General features: G+C 40.9%; 1 protein-coding gene across 1 annotated transcript in view; it reads right to left on the reverse strand.

Annotated features, from left to right (window-relative positions):
* osbpl3a (oxysterol binding protein-like 3a) overlaps positions 1-20,698 on the reverse strand; it is a 64,235-nt gene extending 43,537 nt beyond the window's left edge. Inside the window, exons 1-3 of the mRNA XM_083543278.1 lie at positions 20,486-20,698; positions 4,371-4,478; positions 3,926-4,045 (exon numbers count right to left, since the gene is read on the reverse strand). Coding sequence (XP_083399404.1) covers positions 3,926-4,045; positions 4,371-4,445 — 195 coding nt within the window. The 5' untranslated portion in view covers positions 4,446-4,478; positions 20,486-20,698. The remainder of the gene's footprint in view (positions 1-3,925; positions 4,046-4,370; positions 4,479-20,485) is intronic.
* Between the last annotated feature and the right edge of the window lie 4,768 nt (positions 20,699-25,466).

The raw sequence follows: 25,466 nt of genomic DNA on the forward strand, positions 1-25,466 counted from the left end.
GTCAACAGTGCAAAGTAATGGAGAGTGTGTTAGAGAAGTAAATAAAACAGTGCAGGCAGGGTGGAGTGGGTGGAGAAGTGTCAAGTCAAGTCAAGTCAAGTTTATTTGTATAGCGCTTTTCACAACAGACATTGTCTCAAAGCAGCTTTACAGAAAACAACAGTGAAGGTGAATGGTGTGCGTTTGTCCCTGATGAGCAAGCCGTGGCGACAATGGCAAGGAAAAACTCCCTTAGATGATATGAGGAAGAAACCTTGAGAGGAACCAGACTCAAAGGGGAACCCATCCTCATATGGGTGACATCAAGAGTTTGGTCATAAATCTTTCAACAATACAGAACAATTTGTGATCATCATAGATCCAGCATCAGCTTCTCCATGCCAGGGCCTTTAAACACTCGGCATCTACTTCTCCATGATCATCCATAGGTCCATAATCTTCACGAGGTGGGACGTGACTGGAGCTGGCCAAACCTCAGGATGCCTCGGGATGGGGAGAGAAAGAGAAGCAGTGGAGAGGAATTAGCGTAGCTGCTGTTCATGATATTAACAGCACATTGATAATGTGCATGTAATCATATATTCTGGAGCACAAGGTTGTGATGTGATGTGTGTGATGTGTGTTATGTGTAGGCTTTGCTAAAAAGATATGTTTTTAATCTACACTTAAACTGGGAGAGTGTATCTGAACCCCGAACACTGTCAGGAAGACTATTCCAGAGTTTAGGAGCTAAATGTGAAAATGTGTGACAGGAGTGATTTGTGATAGTAGGGTATCTGCAAGAATGAAAGGGAAAGTTTATAAGACTGTGGTGAGATCTGCGATGTTGTATGGATTAGAGACAGTGGCATTGAGTAGAAGACAGGAGGTGGAGCTGGAGGTAGCAGAGCTGAAGATGTTAAGGTTTTCATTGGGAGTGACGAGGATGGACAACATTAGAAATGAGTTTATTAAAGGGACAGCGCATGTAGGATGTTTTGGTGACAAGGTGAGGGAGGCGAGATTCAGATGGTTTGGACATGTGCAGAGGAGGGACATGAATTATATTGGTAGAAGAATGCTGAGGATGGAGCCACCAGGTAGGAGGAAAAGAGGAAGGCCAAGGAGGAGGTTAATGGATGTGGTGAGGGAAGACATGCAGGTAGTTGGTGTGAAAGAGGCAGATGTAGAGGACAGGGTGGTATGGAGACGGATGATCCGCTGTGGCGACCCCTAATGGGAGCAGCCGAAAGAAGAAGAAGAAGAAGAAGACTTTCCATAAAAAGTAACTAAGTAACGTAATTAGTTACTTTTTTGGGGAGTAACTCAATATTGTAATGCATTAATTTTAAAAGTAACGTTGCCCAACACTGATAATAATATATATATATATTTTTATCTCTAAATCAAGATGTACTTCGTCAAATCAAGTAGGATTTTTTGTCATTTCAACCATATACAGTGCAGTACACAGTGAAACGAAACATTTCCCCAGAACCAAGGTGCTACAGCAAACACAGCAAACATAAATTAACAAAAGTAACACAAAAGTACACAAACCTCTAAACTAACAACAGTGCAGATGTGTAACATTTAGCACAAAAAAGGGAAGGGGGAATAAAAAAAATAAAATAAAAAAGAGAGACAAGAGACAACATGAGACAAGGAAAAGGGTAACAGTAGCGGAGACTAGTACAGTAGGTTGTGCAAGAAGGATTGTCCGTATACAGTATGAAGGTTGTGTGCAAAAAGGTTGTGCAAGAATGCAGTACAGAAGGTTGTGCAAAAAGAATTGTCCAAATAAATAATTAAAAAATAATAATAATAATTTAAATAAATAAATAAATAAATAATAATAACACACAGAGTTTGTGTGAGGGTTGTGTCTGTTCAGGCACAATGCTGGTGGCTTTGTAGTGTGTGGTGTAAATGTCCATGATGAAAATAAGAGAGACCCTGATGATCTGCTCATCCGCCCTCACTATCCGCTGTAGGGTCTTGCAATCAGACTGGTGCAGTTCCAGTTGAGGATATGTGGTAGAAGTTGTGCCTTTCTTAGTTTTCTCAGAATGTAGACACTGCCGGGCTTTCCTTGTTACAGAGCTGGTGTTGATGGACCAGGTGAGGTTCTTCGCCAGGTAAACACCAAGGTATTTGGTGATCTCCACGATCTTTACAGAGGAGCCATTGATGTTCAGCAGGGAGCAGACAATTTGTGCCCTCCTGAAGTCAATATCCATCTCTTTAGTTTTGTCTACGTTCAGAGACAGGTTGTTGGCTTTACACCAGTCTGTTAACCTCTGCACTACCTCTCTGTATGCCGATTCGTCTTTCTTGCCAATGAAACCCACCATGTCGTGTCATTAATAAACTTAATGATGTGATTGGAGGTGTGCATTGCCACACAATCATGGGTTAGAAGTTAAAAAGCAGAGGACTGAGGAGCCCCAGTGCTCAGTGTGATGGTGTTGGGAATGCTGTTTGCGATCTGGACTGCCTGAGGTCTTTCAGTCAAAAAGTTCAGAATCCAGTTACAGAGAGAGATGTTCAGGCCCAACAGGCTCAGTTCCCCAATCAGGTGCTGAGGAATGATAGTGTTGAATGCTGAACCAAAGTCTATGAACAGCATTCGTACATATGAATCCTTCTTTTCCAGGTGATAGAGGGCTGGGGGAGATGGTGTCGTTGGTTGAAGATGTCAGTGAGAACATCTGCCAGTTGGTCTACACATTCTCTGAGCACTCTGCCAGGAAGGATGTCTGGTCCTGCAACTTTCTGTGGGTTGATTCTGCCTAGAACTTTTCTCGTGTCAGCAGTGGAGAAACAAAGCAGTTATCCAAATCCAAAGTTATCCAGCAGTCTCCAGTTATCAAAAGTTTCTGGTTGGGGCATAAGATGATTTTCTTGCTGATGTAGCTGGTCATTGATGATGTATACTCCACCAAGTCGGTGAAGTCGCCATTGGTTGCAGCCTCCATAAACATATCGCAGTCAGTACATTCAAAGCCGTCCTGAAGAGCAGAAATGGCATTTGCTGGCCAACTGCTTTTAAACTGGTCTTGAAAGCCTGTTGTGTGATATGTATGCTGTGATTAGCATAACAGAGATGTGCTGTGAGTAGCCGAGATGGGGCTAAGCTTTGCGAGGTATGCGCCCAGGATCAAGCGTGTTTACCCCTCTGGTTGCAAAGTGCTCAAAGAGATCACGTAGCTTCTCCTGCAGATCATCATTAATGACGGTGTTTTGGATCATTTCTGTATTTCTGTAGAGTCTGGCAATGGTACACACAGACACCATTTGCTCTGATGTCCATATGTTGCATGAGACGGGCTACAACATAAAAATAAAACCATTTTGGATCCGAAGCGGGCGCTGCAAGCTACTGCCACGCCGCCATCTTTGATCTCCCTACTAAGGCTCCAAGTAGCAGCTAGGTTTTGCTTATTGTTGAGAACTCCCAAGTTGAAATCATGAAAGTGCATAGTGCAGCTTTGTCATTGCCTGCTGTATTACACTGCAGGAGACCTTAATTGCTGTCATGGCATAAGGAAAACTTGGAGCACTCTTGGTAGGCTCTGAATACTTCATCAAGCAGGACATGGCAAAGGTAAATTTTCACACAGGCCAATCTTATTTATTTATACAAAAATGTAAGCATTTTGGGCAAAGCTTAACCAAAATGCTTCTAATGCTTCTAATGAACAGCCTATGTAAAAATCCCATTACATCAAAAAAGGTTTTGTTGAAATAGTTTATTCACAGGAATCCTTCCTTTTATGCAATTCTGGAAGGTGAATTATTGCAACCCATCACTATGCTCACTTTCTTCAGGAGTGATTGCTTTCATGGAAGGTAATGTCTATATCCAACTTAAAAAAAATAATAAAATATCTGTGTAATTTTACTTTAAGGGCTATATCTAAATATAAAGAAGTAAGGGATTCACCTTATGCCAACCTTTCATTGGCCTTTTTTTCCTCTTCAGCAGGAAGCCTTCTTGCTTGATTGGTTTTTTCACATTGCTGTTTGACTCTTGTATGCTTTCCATTATCTTCCAACCACCTTCCTGAGAAAGACACAGCCAGAATGCATGCTTAAATTTATATCAGTGGCATTGCTAAAGATGCCACAGAATAAACTACAGATGATTGAGTTAAGGCTCTGGTTTCCTTATCAGAAGTTCAAAGTCTGCATGCACACTGACACCAACTTCCCCAACTTCATTGTGCTGTAAAAATATGTGACAAAGGCTTTTGTCTGTCTTTGTCAAATGTGTAATAGTAAGAGCTAAAGAACCAAATAATTGGCATGCTGAACTATACTTGCTGCAATACAAATACCGTAACCAGAGACTGCAAGCTTCTGTGAAGATAGATATATGCCCATCTTACCTGTTCTTCATCTTGACTATTATCCTTTGATTTTCTCTCGATCACTGAAGGCACATCTTGTTCCTCCAAGTCCATATTTGTACAGTGGAGATTGCTGTAGAGAAGCCTCTACTCAGCCATAAACATAAGAAATGGAAGAAAGATAGACAAAGAAGAGAATAAAAGTAAACAAATTTCATGCATGTGCTTATAGATGGTTCCTGTGAGTGTGTTTAATCTACTGATAATCACTGGTGTGTAGGTTTTTCTCTGTTTCTGAGGTCTGAGTGTTGTAATGTCAGACAATTCATCCATACTACTAATCATATTAAGGATGCCATAGCAAAATATGTGATGCCTGTTACACACAGATATACACACACACACACACACACACACACACAAACACACAAACACACACACACACACTTATGCAAGATTACAACAAAGAAAAGAGCAAAGGTGGAATTTAACCCATTACATTTACTCTTGTTACTGTAATTGAGTTGTTTTCTATGCATTTCTATTTTTTTTTTTCCAGAGTAAAAAAAAAAATCAGTCATTAACTTTTTTTGGGGCATGTTTTATTTGAAGTATTGTACATTGTTACGGACAAGTCAAACAGCAGTGTTTAAAACCCCATCATATTATACTAAAGCTTAACTAAAAGGAAATTAATTAAACCCTGGCCATATTTAAGGGTAATAAAGGCAACAGCTTCATTATGAGATATAAAAGCAGCTTAAAAACTGCTCAGCATGTAGATCTCAGTTATATAATCCCTGTGAGGTTGTATTGATAGTTAAAAAAGATGTTTCCTTAGTTTAGAAAGAGGCTTTGTCCACTGCATTTTAATACACTGACTTGGCATAAGTATATCATAACATCCCACCTAAAAAAGCTGAACTACCCATTTAATAGGAATATGACCTTAACTATTTATAGGCATACCTTCCACAATTTTCATAGTCATGCTGATATCTTCAGGCATCTTTGTTAGCAACAACTGTGCTTTATAATGCGTAAAAGACGTGTAGAAAACCTTCTATCTAAGAATGTATATATTTCTCATTCAGTATGTTTAATGAACAGAATATTGATGTAAATCAAAATAGAGAACTCTGTTTGTAGCAACTCTAAAGCAAACCCAGGAACCACAAGATAAGAGTGGGTGCAAACAGACATGTGCTGCACTCATAATTTGAGTTTGAAAGGTTCCCACACATTTGACATTTTAGCAGGTGCCCTTGATGATATTCATTGTCAATACAAAATGGGGTAAGAAAAAAAAAAAGTGGTAAGAAAAGTGGTAAGAAGTCTCTTCTGAACAACCCAATGCTGACCACCTGGACAAATTTTAGCATCCTGAAACAAGATTGCGTTTTTAAGTACAAGCTTCAACATCAACAATTTGTATGCCACTTAAACTTACAATCTGCGATCACTTTCAACCTTTCTCAACCAACAATGTACATGTCATGTCGATCATTCATGGCTGAATTGTGGCATATAAATGCAAGCTCCAGCTTATCTGATCAAATAAACCTCGTTGGAACCCAACATACATGACTGTGGTGGGACTCATACAAATCATCATGTGCAGCTGGTGATGGGTCCACATCAAAAGCCTCAAGATCCATGAAATGACTGAGCTACTCAAGAACTTTTAGGATGGATTTTAAGTGTTCCTCACTGCACACCTTAACAACTGTAATGAATGGACATTCGGTGCCACTCAGATGAGGATGGTTCCCTTTTGAGCCTGGTTCCTCTTAAGGTTTCTTCTTCATGCAATCTCAGGGAGTTTTTCCTTGCCACAGTCACCACTGGCATGCTCAGGAACTAGGGCTGAAACGATTCCTCGAGTAACATGAGTAATTCGATTACAAAAATTAGTATAGTCCATTTAACTAAACACGGAGCACTGTGTTTCCCATGGATTAATTATTCATGCACCACCTGCTAAACACTGGAGCATGCTGGACAGGTGATAATAATAAAGAGCTTCATTAAACTAATATTTTCCCATAAACTACTCTACGTTGCCAATGTGGAGGGACTTTTTGAACACACTGTATTTGCATTTTGATGTAATGTGCCAATTAAATGAACTAAATGTGTTTACAGATATTCTTCTATGCAATTTTAGCAAAAAAAAAAAAAAAAAAAAAAAAATTTCCTAAAAAAAAGAAAAAACTAATTACTTGTTAATTTTAAAAGACCAGTCTAATTTTCTACATCTTATTTACCGTAATTTCCGGACTATAAGGCGCACCCTTATATAATCACCCACTGAATTTTACAAATATTTTGTCTATAAGCCGCAGTTTCATGTCTACACTGAAACTTATGAACTTTACACAGGCTTTAACAAAAGACACTAAATGCAATATGTTGTGCTTCTATTAGGAGCATAGCAGTATTTTGGGAAAAGACCGGCACTGCATTCTTCCGGTTTTACTGCGTGTGTGGAGACTGAGGATTATGTCCTTTTTATTTTCTGATGCTCATTTCTAAGTTTCTTTGACTAACCCATAACGCTGTTGCCAAGAAAAATTTGAAAGCACTAGTTTTGGAAACCTGTCTGTGCTAATATGATTTCTGTTGCAACTGGAGTTAGTGAGCTCTCCCTTGACCCAGACTCAACACGCTACAACGGCTTGTACCTAAACAGTAGCCAACCAAGTAAGTCATTGTTCACTGTCTTCCTCCTTCCTTTCACAACTACAGTGGTACCTTGACCTACGAGTGCATTAATGTACGAGTTTTCCGAGGTACGAGCGGTCACTTGGTCGATTTTTTTGCTTTTTTTTACGCGAGCAAAAAATTGAGGTACGAGATCAAGACACCGCTGCTAGATGGCGAAGCGAAGCCAGAAAGCGAAGATTGTGACGAAAATTAAGATAAGCAAATAAGAAAAAGTACAACTTTTAAAGTTTAGGGATACGTAGTGTACAGGAGTGATAGTAAAAAACGAGTTTTCCCTCCGCCGCCGCTTATCGCCTCTACCCCCCCTCCACACACACACACACACACACACACACACACACACACACACACACACACACACACCCCCCCACTGGCGTTTTCGTTAGCTCAAGTCGTCTCATCTCCAAAGAAAATACACTAAATAAAACCTTATTATATCTTTACATTCTCTTTCTATTATGTTTTGATTAAGATTTGTTATTTAGTAATGTATTTTCCAATTTAATAACATGAAACATAAAATCGGGGTGGATATATATTTCCCCGAAATCAGTTTTCCCCGAAATATGGAAAACTGATTTGATGTGCGAGCAAATTGAGATATGAGTTCGACCATGGAACAAATTAAACTCATATGTCAAGCTACCACTGTATTTCTCTGGGGAGTTTATCTTTTGTCATTGTCGTGCTGGAATGTGAGGTGTGTGGGTGAGGTGAGGTGCGTTTTTGCGTTTCCGTTCGGAAATTTCATTGGTCTAATGTTATGGGGCTCAGTTTTTTGGCTTGAAGTTTGTGAATCCGGGAAAAACCGAGGAAAAATCCATAAATAAGCCGCTTTGTTGTTCAAGCCGCGGGGTTCAAAACTTGGGAAAAAAGTAGCGGCTTATAGTCCGAAAAATACGTTAGTATTGCTCTTTAATAAAGAAAAAGTACTTCTTATTCAATTACTCAGTGAATCAATGGAATAATCGTTAGAATATTCGACATTAAAATCATTGATAGCAGCAGCCCTATTAGGAACAAACAGTTATAAAAAAAACAAACATGCATTCTTTTATAGCCCCTTTATCTCTGCAAATCCGCTTTAAGACCATGTCAATTTTTAAAAGCACTATACAAATGAAAATTAATTGAAATTAAATGAATGAGCAGAGAAGGGAGAGCATGCCATCAGGAAGTATAGAATTCAAAGTGAAAATGTCAATTTTAACTCTTAGTTTTAAAGTAGGGTTGCACAAGCCAGTGCACTCTTAGTGCCGGTCCCAAGCCCAGATAAATGGGTTGCGTTAGGAAGGGCATCAATCGTAAAACATGCCAAATCATATATGCAGATAACGAATCAGAAATTCATACTGGATCGGTTGAGGCCGAGGTTACCTACAACCGCCACAGGTATTGTTAGACAACAGGGTTCCAGTGGAAATTGGACTACTGTTGGCCGAAGGAGGAAAAGGAGAGGAGGAAGACATCTATAGAGACAGCAGGAAAAGGTGAAGTGTAGGAGAGTGGAGGTACGGGTGGGCACTTTAAATGTTGCTACTATGACTGGTAAAGGGAGAGAGGTAGCTGATATAATGGAGAGGAGAAAGGTAGATATGTTGTGTGTTCAGGAGACCAAGTGGAAAGGGAGTAAGGCCAGGAACATTGGAGGGGAGTTTAAACTGTTCTATTATGGTGTTGATGGAAAGAGAAATGGTGTAGAGGTGATCCTGAAGGAAGAGTTTAGTAAGAGTGTAGTGGAGGTGAAGAGAGTTTCTGATAGTGTGATGAATGTGAAACTGGAAGTTGAAGGGGTGATGATAAATGTCATCAGTGCTTATGCTGCACAAGTAGGTTGTAAGATGGAGAAGAAGGAAAAATTCTGGAGTGAGTTAGATGAAGTGGTGGGAGGTACCTGGAAAAAAATTATTGGTGATTGAGGCAGACTTTAATGGGCATGTAGGTGAAGGGTAGGTATGGATTTAAGGAGGGGATTGTGGAAGGGCAGATGGTGGTAGATTTTGCTAAAAGGATGGAAATGGCAGTGGTGAACACTTATTTTAAGAAGAAGGAGGATCATAGGGTGACGTATAAGAGTGGAATAAGGTGCACAGAGGTGGACTATGTTCTATGTAGGAGATGGAACCTGAAAGAGATTGGAGACTGTAAGGTGTTGGCCAGGGACAGTGTAGCTAGACAGCATAAGCAGGATGGTGGTCTGTAGGATGGTTTTGGAGGTGAAGAAGAAGAGGAGGAGAGTGAGGACTGAAAAAAGAATAAGATGGTGGAAACTGAAGGAGGAAGAGTGTAGTGTGAGATTCAGGGAAGAGGTCAGACAGGGGCTCGGTGGTGCTAAAGAGATGCTGGATGATTGGGCAAATACTGCAGAAGAGATGAGGGAGACAGCTAGAAAGATACTTGGTGTGACATCTGGGGAAAAAAAGAAAGAAAAAGACGTGGTGGTGGAATGAGGAAGTACAGCCGAGCATAAGGAGAAAGAGGTTGGCGAAACAGAATTGGGATCGACAGAGTGATGAGAAAAGTAGGCAGGAGTACAAGAAGATGCGACAGCAGGTAAAGAGGGATGTGGCGAAAGCCAAGGAAAAGGCATATGAGGAGCTGTTTGAGAAGTTGGACTTTAAGGAAGGAGAAAAGGATTTGTACCGATTGGCCAGGCAAAGGGACCGAGCTGGAAAGGATGTGCTGCATGTAAGAGCAATAAAGGATGGAGATGGAAATGTGTTGACTAGTGAGGAGAGTGTGTTGAGAAGAAGGAGGGAGTATTTTGAGCAGCTGATGAACGAGGAAAATGAGAGCGAGAAGGTTGGATGGTGTGGAGACGGTGAAGCAGGAAGTGTATAGGATTAGTAAGGAGGAAGTGAGAGCAGCGATTAAGAGGATGAAGAGTGGAAAATCGGTTGGAGCAGATGACATACCGGTAGAAGCATGGAGCTGTTTAGGAGAGATGGCATTGAAGTTTTTATCAAGATTGTTTAACAGGATTTTGGAAGGGGAGAGGATGCCTGAGGAATGGAGAAGGAGTGTGCTGGTACCGGTTTTTAAAAATAATGGAGATGTGCAGACCTGCAGTAACTACAGTGGAATAAAGTTGGTCAGTCACACCATGAAGTTATGGGAAAGAGTAGTGGAAGCCAGGCTGAGAGAAGAGGTGACCATCTGTGAGCAGCAGTATGGTTTCATGCCGAGGAAGAGCACCACAGACGCAATATTTGCTTTAAGAATTATGATGATAAAGTATAATGAAGGTCAAAAGGAGTTGCACTGTGCGTTTGTGGATTTAGAGAAAGCGTATGACAGGGTGCCGAGAGAGGAGTTGTGGTATTGTATGAGGAAGTCAGGTGTGTCAGAGAAGTATGTGAGGGTGGTGCAGGACATGTATGAGAACAGTTTGACAGCAGTGAAGTGTGCAGTAGGAACGACAGACTTGTTAAAGGTGGAGGTTGGACTGCATCAAGGATCAGCTCTGAGCCCTTTCCTGTTTGCAGTGGTGATGAACAGGTTGATGGACGAGATCAGACTATGATGTTTGTGGATGATATTGTGATTTGTGGTGAGAGTAGAGAGCAGGTTGAGAAGAGCCTGGAGAGATGGAGGTACATGCTGGAGAGAAGGGGAATGAAAGTGAGTAGGTGTAAGAAAGAGTACATGTGTGTGAATGAGAGGGAGGGCAGTGGAGGGGTGCAGTTGCAGGGAGAAGAGGTGGAGAAGGTGGAGGAGTTCAGGTACCTGAGGTCAACAGTGCAAAGTAATGGAGTGTGTTTTAGAGAAGTGAAGAAAAGAGTGCAGACAGGGTGGAGTGGGTGGAGAAGAATGATAGCAGGAGTGATTTGTGATAGAAGAGTATCTGCGAGGGTGAAAGTGAAAGTTTATAGGACTGTGGTGAGACCTGCGATGTTGTATGGTTTAGAGACAGTGGCATTAAGTAAAAGATGGTTGGGATGAAAGAGGCAGATGTAGAGGACAGGAGGGTATGGAGAAGGATGATCCGCTGTGCCTAATGGGAGAAGCCATTATTGGGAGAAGCCGAAAGAAGAAAAAGAAGAACTCTCATTTTTAAAGCATGAAATGTGAGTGACACAGATGAAATATGTGAAATATTGTGCCTGAAGCTACCTTGTTATTGCTTTGTTTTTTTATACAATTCCATATAAAACTGTCAAAATACTTTTGCATACTTGGATATACATTCAACGCCTATTCCTGAAGTAAATTTGCTATAAGTTATACATTTGATTTATGTCATTGCAGTCCTGCTGAATTTGCTTCTCTAACGAAGTACTAAACTGTGATGAAGCCTGTTGGTGATAAATGTATAACATTTTATTTTGATAAATTATAGCACTAAATTATCTGTAAATAGTGTTGTTACGATATAACTTAAAAAACCCTTATTGAGATTAATTTGATAGCAGTGTAATGGCGAGGCTTTCAAAAAACTTGATCAAATAAACACAAAAGATTTCTTAGAAACCATGTGCATAAGCAGTGCAAGTGTCATGCTTGAGCCAAAAGTGTTTATGCTTGGATTTCTTATAATATTCTGATACACTTTTAATTAATAAACAAGTGAAAGTGAATTCACAGACAACCTTAACTAGTTTTTACATAACACTCCCAAGTGAAAGCACATATCCTTGCCAGAGTCCAAACTGCACAGTGATATTAACTTTCATACAACAATAAAGACACTTAATAATCCATATCCTTCTCTTCCTGTCACCCCTCTCTCTCTCTCTCTCTCTCTCTCTCTCTCTCTCTCTCTCTTTGTCGAGCTAAACATGCTCCTGGGCTCCAGTGACCACTGTTCCTGCCCCTCTCCCCTTCGTGGATTTTCCCACTTCGTCCAGGCCTGCCTCTGGATAGTGTTCTCTTCGACTGGAGGCCATTCTGTGCAGCTTGGGACAGTTTCTCATCAACGCCTTGGGTGGTTCCATGAAATTCTGGAGTAAGAATGGGCACTTTTGAGGATGGATTGGACAGCAGTTAATGTCAACAGTCTGCTACACTGACTCAGGACTACTTTTCGCTTCTGATCATCATCACTGCACCCTGCAACATCGTATATCTGCTATAAATGGACATTCGGTGCAACCCAGACGAGGACGGGTTCCTTCTTAAGTCTGGTTCCTCTCAAGGTTTCTTCCTTATGCCGTCTCGGGGGGAGTTTTTCCTTGCCACAGTCGCCACCAGCTTGCTCATCAGGGACAAACTTACTTATAAAGAACATATTCACTTTTTATCAACACATTATCTGTGTAAAGCTGCTTTGAGACATTGTTCCTTGTTAAAAGCGCTATACAAATAAAAATTAATTGAATTGAACATATACTATTGACTCTGTTCAATCATTAATAAAATCCCTAAGAAAAATATTTTATTTGTACTTTGTTTTTAATGTAATTACAATTTACTAATTTGTGGCTTTCTGCCATCCCTAATAAAATTCCCAACATTCTTGTCACTGAAGTTTACCCATTCCCCTAAACTGGTTTATGACAGCTAAGTTTTGTAACAAACATATTAAAGTCTGAATACATTAGTTCCACATTTACAAAGTCTGTTGCAACAATCTGTGGCAGCTAAAATAATAATAAAACAATTATTTTTTATTATACTATTACTCAGTATGCAACTTGCAGTACACAGTGAGGAAAATAAGTATTTGAACACCCTGCTATTTTGCAAGTTCTCCCACTTAGAAATCATGGAGGGGTCTGAAATGGTCATCGTAGGTGCATGTCCACTGTGAGCGACATAATCTAAAAAAAAAAAATCCAGAAATCACAATATATGATTTTTAAACTATTTATTTGTATGATACAGCTGCAAATAAGTATTTGAACACCTGTCTATCAGCTAGAATTCTGACCCTCAAAGACCTGTTAGTCTGCCTTTAAAATGTCCACCTCCACTACATTTATTATCCTAAATTAGATGCACCTGTTTGAGGTCGTTAGCTGCATAAAGACACCTGTCCACCCCATACAATCAGTAAGAATCCAACTACTAACATGGCCAAGACCAAAGAGCTGTCCAAAGACACTAGAGACAAAATTGTACACCTCCACAAGGCTGGAAAGGGCTACGGGGAAATTGCCAAGCAGCTTGGTGAAAAAAGGTCCACTGTTGGAGCAATCATTAGAAAATGGAAGAAGCAAAACATGACTGTCAATCTCCCTCGGACTGGGGCTCCATGCAAGATCTCACCTCCTGGGGTCTCAATGATCCTAAGGAAGGTGAGAAATCAGCCCAGAACTACACGGGAGGAGCTGGTCAATGACCTGAAAAGAGCTGGGACCACCGTTTCCAAGGTTACTGTTGGTAATACACTAAGACGTCATGGTTTGAAATCATGCATAGCACGGAAGGTTCCCCTGCTTAATGTCCAGGCATGTCTTAAGTTTGACAATGACCATTTGGATGACCCAGAGGAGTCATGGGAGAAAGTCATGTGATCAGATGAGACCAAAATAGAACTTTTGGGTCATAATTCCACTAAACGTGTTTGGAGGAAGAAGAATGATGAGTACCATTCCAAGAACACCATCCCTACTGTGAAGCATGGGGGTGGTAGCATCATGCTTTGGGGGTGTTTTTCTGCACATGGGACAGGGCGACTGCACTGTATTAAGGAGAGGATGACCGGGGCCATGTATTGCGAGATTTTGGGGAACAACCTCCTTCCCTCAGTTAGAGCATTGAAGATGGGTCGAGGCTGGGTCTTCCAACATGACTATGACCCGAAGCACACAGCCAGGATAACCAAGGAGTGGTTTTGTAAGAAGCATATCAAGGTTCTGGCGTGGCCTAGCCAGTCTCCAGACCGAAACCAAATAGAGAATCTTTGGAGGGAGCTCAAACTCCGTGTTTCTCAGCGACAGGCCAGAAACCTGACTGATCTAGAGAAGATCTGTGTGGAGGAGTGGGCCAAAATCCCTCCTGCAGTGTGTGTGCAAACCTGGTGAAAAACTACAGGAAACATTTGGCCTCTGTAATTGCAAACAAAGGCTACTGTACCAAATATTAACATTGACTTTCTCAGGTGTTCAAATACTTATTTGCAGCTGTATCATACAAATAAATAGTTAAAAAATCATACATTGTGATTTTTGGAATTTTTTTTTAGATTATGTCTCTCACAGTGGACATGCACCTACAATGACAATTTCAGACCCCTCCATGATTTCTAAGTGGGAGAACTTGCAAAATAGCTGGGTGTTCAAATACTTATTTTCCTCACTGTATATCAGCAACATTTGGCTAATAAACATTATTCTGACAACTCGCTAACAATGTATACAGGACTTGGCAACCCTGATTACACTATACACTGAACCTGATAACAATGCATACACTATATACAGAACCTGGCATCCCTGCTTACACGATGCACAGAACCTGCTCACCCTGCTCAGACTGTAAATAAACCTGGCAACCTTCTTTACATTACATACTGAACCCGGCAAATTTGTTCACACTATACACGGAGCATGGCAACCCAAATTAAACTGTAAAAAACTGTTTATTCTGTGACTTTGACATAATGATGTACTGCACAATACTGTCTTCCTACTTCAGATTGTGTTGGACTCGGAAGTAATGGGGGAGGATGAGAAAAGTTTCCGGGAACACCTTTATGCCATTACCCTGCAGTTGTGTAAAAGCAACCCTAGTTACTCTGAGGTCAAGAACTGCATGTAGCTCATGCTTTTCCAGAGAGTACAGATTATGGAGAGGCCTGCATCTGAAGTAATGGAGCAGTTTCCTTTTCTTGGAGTGCCACAGTTTGTGAGTAAACACTTTACATTTTGTACATTTAGTTAAGGCAGATAAGAAAAATCAGTTAATATTATATTTCTGTGAAATCCTATAGCTATTTGTTAAAGCAATGCGTTAACAATTTAAAAGAGTGTCCCAGGGAACACATACTGATAAATGTATAGATTAAACACAGTGTAAGTCCCTTAGGATAAAAGCATCCGCTAAATACCAAATATATTTTATTAAATATGAAGTTCTTTTGTTTTATCAGAAGGAAAAAAAAAAGAAGGATGTCCTGCTCCCCTCAAGGCTGAAAGTGCCAGCATTATAATGGACAACGTGAATATTTTAAGAGAGGCAGACATTGACATGATACAGGTTGTGGAATGCCTGTTTGCAGTCTATTACAATGTGCAATGCATCGTAGATTGCATAGAAAAACTCTCTAAGAATGAAGTTTTGTTAGGGCATGATAAAACTAACTGTATATTAGTTTAATTAGCTACTGGACATTTCCTCGCTGACCTGCCCCTTTGCTAATTTATTTATTTATTAACTATTATTATTATTATTATTATTATAATATTTCAACATCTGAGGATTATCATTATTATTATTATTATTATTATATTTTAACTACTAATATGAGTTACAGACTCTGTCTGTCCACTGTCCACTTGATAAAAATTTATCAAATGAACAGTCAGAATGTGTAACACATATTAGTAGTCAATGTTAAAATATATTAATAATAATAATAGTTAATGCCCTGTATCTATTAACTGAAGCAAGACTTACTGTAACTAAATTAATAAGCAGGAGGAGCAGGTCAGCGAGGAAATGTCCAGTAGCTAATTAAACTAATATACAGTCATCAGGCCAAACCATATTATATCTGCTACATCTCCATTGTTGCGCAATGAGGCGCTTCTGAGCAAAGAATGCAGTAACGGCAGATCTGGTGTTATGCGCTAAAATGCTCCCCTGCCACAAACTGCCCCAACTTATCTCATAATTATGAGATCCTTTCTGTGATGTTTTTTTCTCTTTGTGAATGCAATGCGCTTCTGTAGGATTGGTGTTATTTTCTTATTCAATATTAAATACTGTAACTCTTAACAATAAAGAACCATCTAACTTGGATTCAAAGAACCATTTGGGGTTGTTTGCAATTAATTTATTAAAATAGTTTTATATAGAACCATTTTGGGGTTCCACATATCAAGTCAAGAGTCAAGTCAAGAAGCTTTTATTGTCATTTCAACCATATATAGCTGACGCAGTACACAGTGAAATGAAACAACGTTCCTCCAGAACCCTGATGCAATGTTATGAAGCGGGTGATTAAACTATTTCTTGTTCTAAAAAGAACAATTACTTTTAATAGCATACTACGTCTTTTTTTTTTGACAGACTTGTTTGATCTTTGTTTCAGTCTGGCATGCTGAAGATGCTGTTGTGTTGATCTTGGTTAATGCAGTGTTAAAATACAAATAAAAATAAAACCTTAAAATTCTACTGTTTATAACTGTTTATTTTGTTTGTTAGTTTATTTTGTCTTGGTGTTGAGGACTAGTGCCCTTTTAAACCTATGTCCAATATGAGTCAAATACTCAATTACTATTCAAATTAGATATGACTTTTTCTCAAGTCATATTGGAATTGATGACTTTTAACATGTAATGGATGGAATGTAAAACCCAGCCATTAGGGGGGCACAAGCCAGTGCACTCTTAGTGCCGGTCCCAAGCCCGGGTAAATGGGGAGGGTTGCGTTAGGAAGGGCATCCAGCGTAAAACATGTGCCAAATCAAATATGCGGATCACAAATGAGAATTTCATACCGGCTCGGTCGAGGCCCGGGTTAACAACGACCGCCACAGGTATCGTTAGCCGACAGGGTACCGGTGGAAATTGGGCTACTGTTGGCCGAAGGAGGAGAAGGAGAGGAGGAAGGCGTCTACAGAGACGGCAGGAAAAGGAGCAGTGTAGGAGAGTAGAGGTTCGGGTTGGTACTTTAAATGTTGGTACTATGACGGGTAAAGGGAGAGAGATAGCTGATATGATGGAGAGGAGAAAGGTAGATATGCTGTGTGTTCAGGAGACCAAGTGGAAAGGGAGTAAGGCCAGGAACATTGGAGGTGGGTTTAAACTGTTTTATCATGGTGTGGATGGGAAGAGAAATGGTGTAGGGGTGATTCTGAAGAAGGAGAACAGTAAGAGTGTAGTGGAGGTGAAGAGAGTTTCTGATAGGGTGATGATCGTGAAGGTGGAAGTTGAAGGGATGATGATAAATGTCATCAGTGCCTATGCTCCACAAGTTGGCTGTGAGATGGAGGAGAAGGAAAGATTCTGGAGTGAATTAGATGAAGTGGAAGATGGTGTACCTAGGAAAGAACGATTGGTGATTGGGGCAGACTTTAATGGGCATGTAGGTGAAGGGAACAGAGGTGATGAGGAGGTGATGGGTAGGTATGGTTTTAAGGAGAGGATGTGGAAGGGCAGATGGTGGTAGATTTTGCTAAAAGGATGGAAATGGCAGTGGTGAACACGTATTTTAAGAAAAAGGAGGATCATAGGGTGACGTATAAGAGTGGAGGAAGGTGCACACAGGTGGATTATCTTCTGTGTAGGAGATGCAACCTGAAGGAGATTGGAGACTGTAAGGTGTTGGCGGGGGACAGTGTAGCTAGACAGCATCGAATGGTGGTCTGTAGGATGGTTTTGGAGGCGAAGAAGAAGAGGAGGGAAGTAAGGTTTGAAAGAAGAATAAGATGGTGGAAACTGAAGGAGGAAGAGTGTAGTGTGAGGTTCAGGGAAGAGGTCAGACAGGGGCTTGGTGGTGGTGAAGAGGTGCTGGATGATTGGCCAACTACTGCAGGAGTGATGAGGGAGGCAGCTAGAAAAGTACTTGGTGTGACATCTGGAAATAGAAAGCAAGACAAGGAGACGTGGTGGTGGAATGAGGAAGTGCAGGAGAGCATTAGGGGAAAGAGGTTGGCAAAACAGAAGTGGGATCGACAGAGTGATGAGAAAAGTAGGCAGGAGTACAAGGAGATGCGGCAGCAGGTAAAAAGGGATGTGGCGAAAGCCAAGGAAAAGGCATATGAGGAACTGTATAAGAGGTTGGACACTAAGGAAAGTGAGAGCAGCGATTAAGAGGATGAAGAATGGAAAGTCGGTTGGACCAGATGACATACCGGTAGAAGCGTGGAGATGTTTAGAAGAGATGGCAGTGGAGTTTTTAACCAGATTGTTTAACAGGATTCTGGAAGGGGAGAGGATGCCTGAGGAATGGAGAAGGAGTGTGCTGGTACCGATCTTTAAGCATGAGGGAGATGTGCAGACCTGCAGTAACTACAGGGGAATTAAGTTGATCAGTCACACCATGAAGTTATGGGAAAGAGTAGTGGAAGCCAGGCTGAGGGAAGAGGTGACCATCTGTGAGCAACAGTATGGTTTCATGCCAAGGAAGAGCACCACAGATGCCTTATTTGCTTTGAGGATGTTGATGGAGAAGTATAGAGAAGGACAGAAGGAGCTGCATTGTGTATTTGTGGATTTAGAGAAAGCGTACGACAGGGTGCCGAGAGAGGAGTTGTGGTATTGTATGAGGAAGTCAGGTGTGTCAGGGAAGTATGTGAGGGTGGTGCAGGACATGTATGAGGACAGTGTGACGGCAGTGAAGTGTGCAGTAGGTACGACAGACTGGTTCAGGGTGAAGGTTGGACTGCATCAAGGATCAGCCCTGAGCCCTTTCCTGTTTGCAGTGGTGATGGACAGGTTGACGGACGAGGTCAGACAGGAGGTGGAGCTGGAGGTAGCAGAGCTGAAGATGTTACGGTTTTTGTTGGGAGTGACGAGGATGGACAAGATTAGAAATTAGTTTATAAGAGGGACAGCACATGTAGGATGTTTTGGTGACAAGGTGAGGGAGGCGAGATTAAGATGGTTTGGACATGTGCAGAGAAGGGACATGAATTATATTGGTAGAAAAATGCTGAAGATGGAGCCACCAGGTAGGAGGAAAAGAGGAAGGCCAAGGAGGAGGTTAATGGATGTGGTGAGGGAAGACATGCAGGTAGTTTGTGTGAAAGAGGCAGATGTAGAGGACAGGGTGGCATGGAGACGGATGATCCGCTGTGGCGACCCCTAACGGGAGCAGCCGAAAGAAGAAGAAGAAAAAAAGATGGAATGTAAATGAAAGCATCCTGACCAGCTGTGTCACAGTCTGCTATGGGAGCTGCTCTGTTGCAGAGCGTAAGGCACTGCATCGGGTGGTGAAAACTGCCCAGCGCATCACAGGGACTTCACTCCCAGCCATGGTGGACATCCAAAAGAAACGCTGTCTGCGTCGAGTTTGCAGCATACTTAAGGACTCCTCTCATCCCGCCCATAAACTGTTTTCTCTTCTGCCCTCCGGCAGGCGTTTCAGGTGCCTCTGGACCAGGACCAGTCGACTAAAGAACAGCTTTTTTCCTAGAGCTGTCTCTTTACTGAACTTTGCCCCTCGCTGATACACTACCACATTCCCCCCACACCTCACACTTCGTTATTTCGCTAATGGACTGTCTACACAAAAACTTATGCTCACTTGGACACTTGCTCATTTCTCACCTTACACTTTGTTATTGCACTAATGGACTGTTTACACAAAACTATGCTCGTTTGCACACTGCTCTCTTTGTATTGCTGCTCTACATTAACTTATTACCATTGTATATATACCCGTTTTCTGCTTATAGTAATATCAATATATTATGTTCACTGTTCACATTCTTCTGTTAATTTCTGTTTATAATAATCTGTATAGGCATCTATAGGCATCTGTAAATCATGTTCATAGTACATATATACTCATCTGTATATTATTGTTCATAGTACATATTCATCTGTATATTATATTCACAGTACATATATATTCATCTGTATATTATATTCACAGTACATATATATTCATCTGTATATTATTGTTCATAGTACATATATATATTCATCTGTATATTATATTCACAGTACATATATATATTCATCTGTATATTCATAGTACATAGACATCTGTAAATTACTGTTTATAGTCCTATAATACCATTCTATTTAACTTATATAAATCATGTAACACTGTATATCCTGCACTTGCTGTTATTGCACTCTGGTTAGACCCAAACTGCATTTCGTTGCCTTGTACTTGTACATGTGTAATGGGTTAGGGTTAGGGTTAAAAGTTGAATCTAATCTAATCTTATGTAAGGAATGGAATGGATGGAATGTAAGTTTTGCAGTAAAATATCAACAGTTTAATCAGGTATGATTTTCAGGTTCTCTTTAAACCTTGACTTCGCTGATGGAAGATGGAATCCATCAATAATCAGCCCAGACTTGTGTGTCAATAATTTACGGCATTGATCTACACATCCCTTTTATAAGTATCCTACACACAGCAGTGAGATTACAAACACACCTTCACACACATAACAGAGGCGTTGACTAAATTCCTTCGAGCTCATAGTTTCTATTTTAACTGCAGTTTCGGTCAGCCGACGTGGCGCAGCCTCCAGTTCTCTCACAGGCCACTAGTGAACATCTTCACACTGATTTGTCACGAAAGTGGTAAACATTCAAGTTCATTTTCTCTCACTGTATGACTGTAAAGGTGCATAAACCTACCTGAAGCGCGTTTGTGTTAAAGTCTTCTTTTTTTCAATAATTTATTCCTCAATACGCCACCAATTATTAGTTTTCCATTTCCACCACGTCTTTAAATCACTTTGTGTTCCCAGTGTTCTTGGTGACTTCCGACTGGAGCCCGAGCTTTAAACGCGGTGTGTGTGGAAGGGATTCAGTGCGGAAGGCTGTGGGCGGAGTCACGCATGGGTCTGTCCCAAGCCGACAGTCGCTCTGTAACCCAGGTAGCGATGAAGACAAGTTTTCTACAGCTGCTGTTCCCAACCGCGAACCAGTTTCACTCAAGTGAAAAGTAGAAGTGCTCTTTTTTTTTTTTTAATAAAACATATTGCAGACCTCCAGTGCCGAAGAAATCTACTGTCTCCTGCCTCAATGACTATTGTCCTGTCGCGCTCACACCCATCGTGATGAAGTGCTTTGAGAGGCTCGTCATGAGGCACATTAAGACACAGCTTCCACCTTCCCTGGACCCCATGCAGTTTGCGTATCGTCCAAACCGTTCCACGGACGATGCTATCTCCACAACCCTCCATCTGGCCCTCACCCACCTGGATAACAAGGACTCATATGTACGAATGCTGTTCATTGACTTCAGCTCAGCATTCAACACAATCATTTCTCAGCACCTGATCGAGAAGTTGAACCTTCTGAGTCTGAACACCTCCCTCTGTAACTGGATCCTGGACTTCCTGACTGGGAGACCTCAGTCAGTCAGGATCGGGAACAGAATCTCCAGCACCACCACACTGGGCACTGGGGCCCCCCAGGGCTGTGTGCTCAGCCCACTGCTGTTCACTTTGCTGACTCACGACTGTGTAGCAATGCACAGCTTGAACCACATCAAGTTTGCTGATGACACGACCGTGGTGGGTCTAATCAGCAAGAACGACGAGTCAGCATATAGAGAGGAGGTGCAACGGTTAACTGCCTGGTATGGAGCAAACAACCTGTCTCTGAATGTGGACAAAACGAAAGAGATGGATGTGGACCTCATGGAGAGCACACAGCGACCAATCTCCACTGATTATTGATGGATCCTCAGTGGAGATCGTCAAGAGCACCAAATTCCTTGGTGTTAATCTGGCAGACAACTTCACCTGGTCACTCAACACCAGCTCCATCCCAGCAGCGTCTCTACTTCCTGAGAAGGCTGAGGAAAACCCACCTCCCTCCCCCCATCCTGACCATGTTCTACAGAGGGACCATTGAGAGCATCTTGAGCAGCTGCATCACTGCCTGGTTTGGAAACTGCACCGTCTCGGACCGCAAGACCCTACAGAGGATAGTGAGGACAGCTAAGAAGATCATCGGAGTCTCTCTCCCCTCTATAATGGACATTTACACCACACGCTGCATCCGCAAAGCACACAGCATTGTGGACGACCACACACACCTGTCACACACACTTTTTACCCTCCTGCCATCAGGAAAACGGTTCCGAAGCATTCGGGCCGCCACAACAAGAGGGTGCAACAGTTTCTTTCCACAAGCCATCAGGCTTCTCAATACACAGAAATAAAACAGAACTCTCACACATACACACACACACACACACACACACACACACACACACACACACTCACTCAAATGTGTGTTACCGAACTGTTCAATTTTTCCTGGACTTAACACTAAACACACACATCACTCATCTCAATCCATTCCACCACCATTCATTTATTTATTATTTATTATTATTCTCGACTGTACCACACTCTTAACTGCTGTTTTTTGGACATTTATCATTTATCACTGTATTATACTGTTTACATGCTGTTTTTTGCACCTTTGACTGCTGCTGTATTTTTTGCACTACATTGTTCTGTTTATACTCACTTCTGGGGTATAGTTTTTAGTTTGTATAGTTTTTACAGTCTTCTTGTACAGTACTGTATAATCAAGTATACAGTAGGTTTACTGGTCGGGCGCTTTATTGGGTTTTGTGTCTTGTCTTGTGTTGTCTGTCTGCACTGTCTGTCTGCACTGTTTGCACTAGGTTGCACTCGATGCACTTTATGTAGCTTGTGTTGTAGCTCTATTGTTTGTTGTTGTTTAGTGTAGCACCAGGGTTCCGGAGGAACGTTGTCTCGTTTTTACTGTGTGCTGTGTACCACTGTGTATAGTAGAAATGACAATAAAAGCCTCTTGACTCTTGAAAATAAAAAATAAAATAAGAATTAAACCGGTACCACATGATCTTCGGGGCGAAAAAGAGAGAATCTATGTGGGTTTTCCATTCATTTTTTATTTCCATTTATATATGTCTGTACAGTAGTTTATGTGCATCTTATATATTTTTTAATGGAGTAGCAGAAGGAAAAATCAACAGTTACTTACTGTTTTTGATTAACGACAGACTGGTTCAAGGTGGAGGTTGCATCAAGTTTCTGCTCTAAGCCCTTTCCTGTTTGCAGTGGTGATGGACAGGTGTAAGAACAAGGTCAGACAGGAGTCTTCCTGGACTATGATGTTTGTGGATGATATTGTGATTTGTGGTGAGTGTAGTGAGCAGGTTAAGAAGAGCCTGGAGAGCTGGAGGTTCGTCATGGAAAGAAGGGGAATGAAAGTCAGTAGGAGTAAGACAGAGTACATGGGTGAATGAGAGGGAGGGCAGTGGAGTGGTGCAGTTGCAGGGAGAAGAGGTGGAGGAGTTTAGGTACCTGGGGTCAACAGTGCAATGTAATGGAGAGTGTGTTAGAGAAGTGAAGAAAAGAGTGCAGGCAGGGTGGAGTGGGTGGAGAAGAGTGATAGCAGGAGTGATTTGTGATAGAAGGACTATAGGACTGTGGTGAGACCTGCTATGTTGTATGGTTTAGAGACAGTGGCAATGACAGAGTTCAATTAAATTAAATTCATTTTATTTGTATAGCGCTTTTAACAATGAACATTGTCTCCAAGCAGCTTTACACAGATAATGTGGTGATAAAAATTAATAAGATGTTCTTTATAAGTGTACATTTGTCCCTAATGAGCAAGCCATTGTGACTAAAAGAGTTGAAGCTGTTTAGAAATTAGTTTATTAGAGGGACTGCGCATGGATGATGTTTTGGAGACAAGGTAAGGGAGGCGAGATTGAGACGGTTTGGACATGTGCAAAGGATGGACATGGGGTAGAAGAATGCTGAGGATGGAGCCGCCAGGAGTAGGTTAATGGATGTGGTGAGGGAAGACATGCAGGTAGTTTGAAAGAGGCAGATGTAGAGGACAGGAGGGTATGGAGGCGGATGATCTGCTGTGGCGACCCCTAATGGGAGCAGCCGAAAGAAGAAGAAAAAGAAGAAGAAGTATCGGTTTATTTAGCATATTGAGCCCATTAAACTATATTATGTTTTTTAATAAATAGTAAATAGCCTGTTAGACTTTCTCAGAGTAACAAAGAGTCAAAGCATTAAACCAACCGGAAACCATTACATTTTCAACGAGAGCGCACAACTTGACGTCTGCCGATTTGAGGGACTTCAGCTAATAAATGTAGAGTTTGGAGCAAATAGGATTTTTCATAGAGCAGGCTGACCAGCCAAAATAAGCAGTTAAAGAAGAATAGGAGGGAATAATAAACATAAAGAAGCTTAAATTAAAATAGATTAACATTAGTGTGTATGCATTTTCTTTACTTGGCCCCATTAAAAGGTCCTAAATGCCCTTTAAAATGCCATTTGAATTTATACAAAACTATTCTCTCTTTGCACGAAAATGAATATAGTATTATAAATAAATTACTATTATAGTCAGTATTTACAATTTATCTTAATCGATTTTACACAGTCCTCAAATGTCAGGTTTCTTATTTCAAAACAGATAGCACAGCTATCAGAAAACGTGTTAATTGTTCTACAGATATTGTTGATTTTATTCAAGTTTATCCAATTTACAAATTTATTGCATAATTTTCTCAAAAACCTTTTGGAATGTTCTGGTTTTCTGCATACATTTGTCATAAAATGTGATCTGATCTTCATCTAAATCAAGAGAATTGACAAATATAATGTGCCTAAATAATAGCACAAAAAAAAAATACCATTGTTTAGACACCCTAGGTAAAGGGCAGGTGCCACCCATTGTATTTTTCTGATAGCATAGCCTAGTGTAGTCAGCTAGTCTGTTGCTATTTGTTAGTTAGGTGAAGCTTTCAAAATACAGCCGAGAGTAGACCTTTTTTTTAATGTTAATTTCTTTTGCACTGTCCATGTTCTTTTGCCAGTGTGAGTCTAGTCTTCTTGACTCTGTTGAATACTTTTGAAATCTGTTTGTTACCTTACTGCACTTGACCATTAAAGCAATAACTACTCTAAACTCTGGTCCTACTATTTTGTCCAAACAACCCGCAACAACTAAATGGTTATTGTTCCCACACTCCCCTAAGCCTAGCCAAGGTGGGAACGTAACGGGTATGTAAAGAAAAGAACAGTAGGCCAAGACATCGTTCTTCTCCTTTTGGAGATGGAAAGTGTATGATCACAATACTTACAAACAAGTACAACCAAGTCTTCTTCAAGCAACAGCATAGGCCTATCGAGATGCTGAAGCAAAAACCTGTCAAGCTTTGATTTTCCCCACAGTGTTTGGCTTGCAGGAATATTTGTTCCAATGTAGAATTCCCTGATGATTGAAATGGTCATTTTTAATGCTTTCTTATATACTTGTAGCCACTTTCCATTTTGTAAAGCTCCTCACATCACTTTTTGACACACATCACAGACGTTCTTTTCTTAGACATTATTCCTCTATTCCTATACATTGTGATGATAAGGATATTTGGTTTATGTGTTACTACCTCTTACATTGGTACATAATTATTTATATCCTTTAGACAACCAGGTGTACCTGGTGAATATAATTCAAACATTTTATTGATCTAAATTTTTAGGGGTGCCATTAATTGTGCCACACATATTTAACACACACACACACACACACACACACACACACACACACACACACACACACACACACACACACACACACA

The sequence above is a fragment of the Silurus aristotelis genome, assembly GCF_946808225.1.
Source record: "Silurus aristotelis genome assembly, chromosome: 6".
Lineage (NCBI taxonomy): Eukaryota > Metazoa > Chordata > Actinopteri > Siluriformes > Siluridae > Silurus > Silurus aristotelis.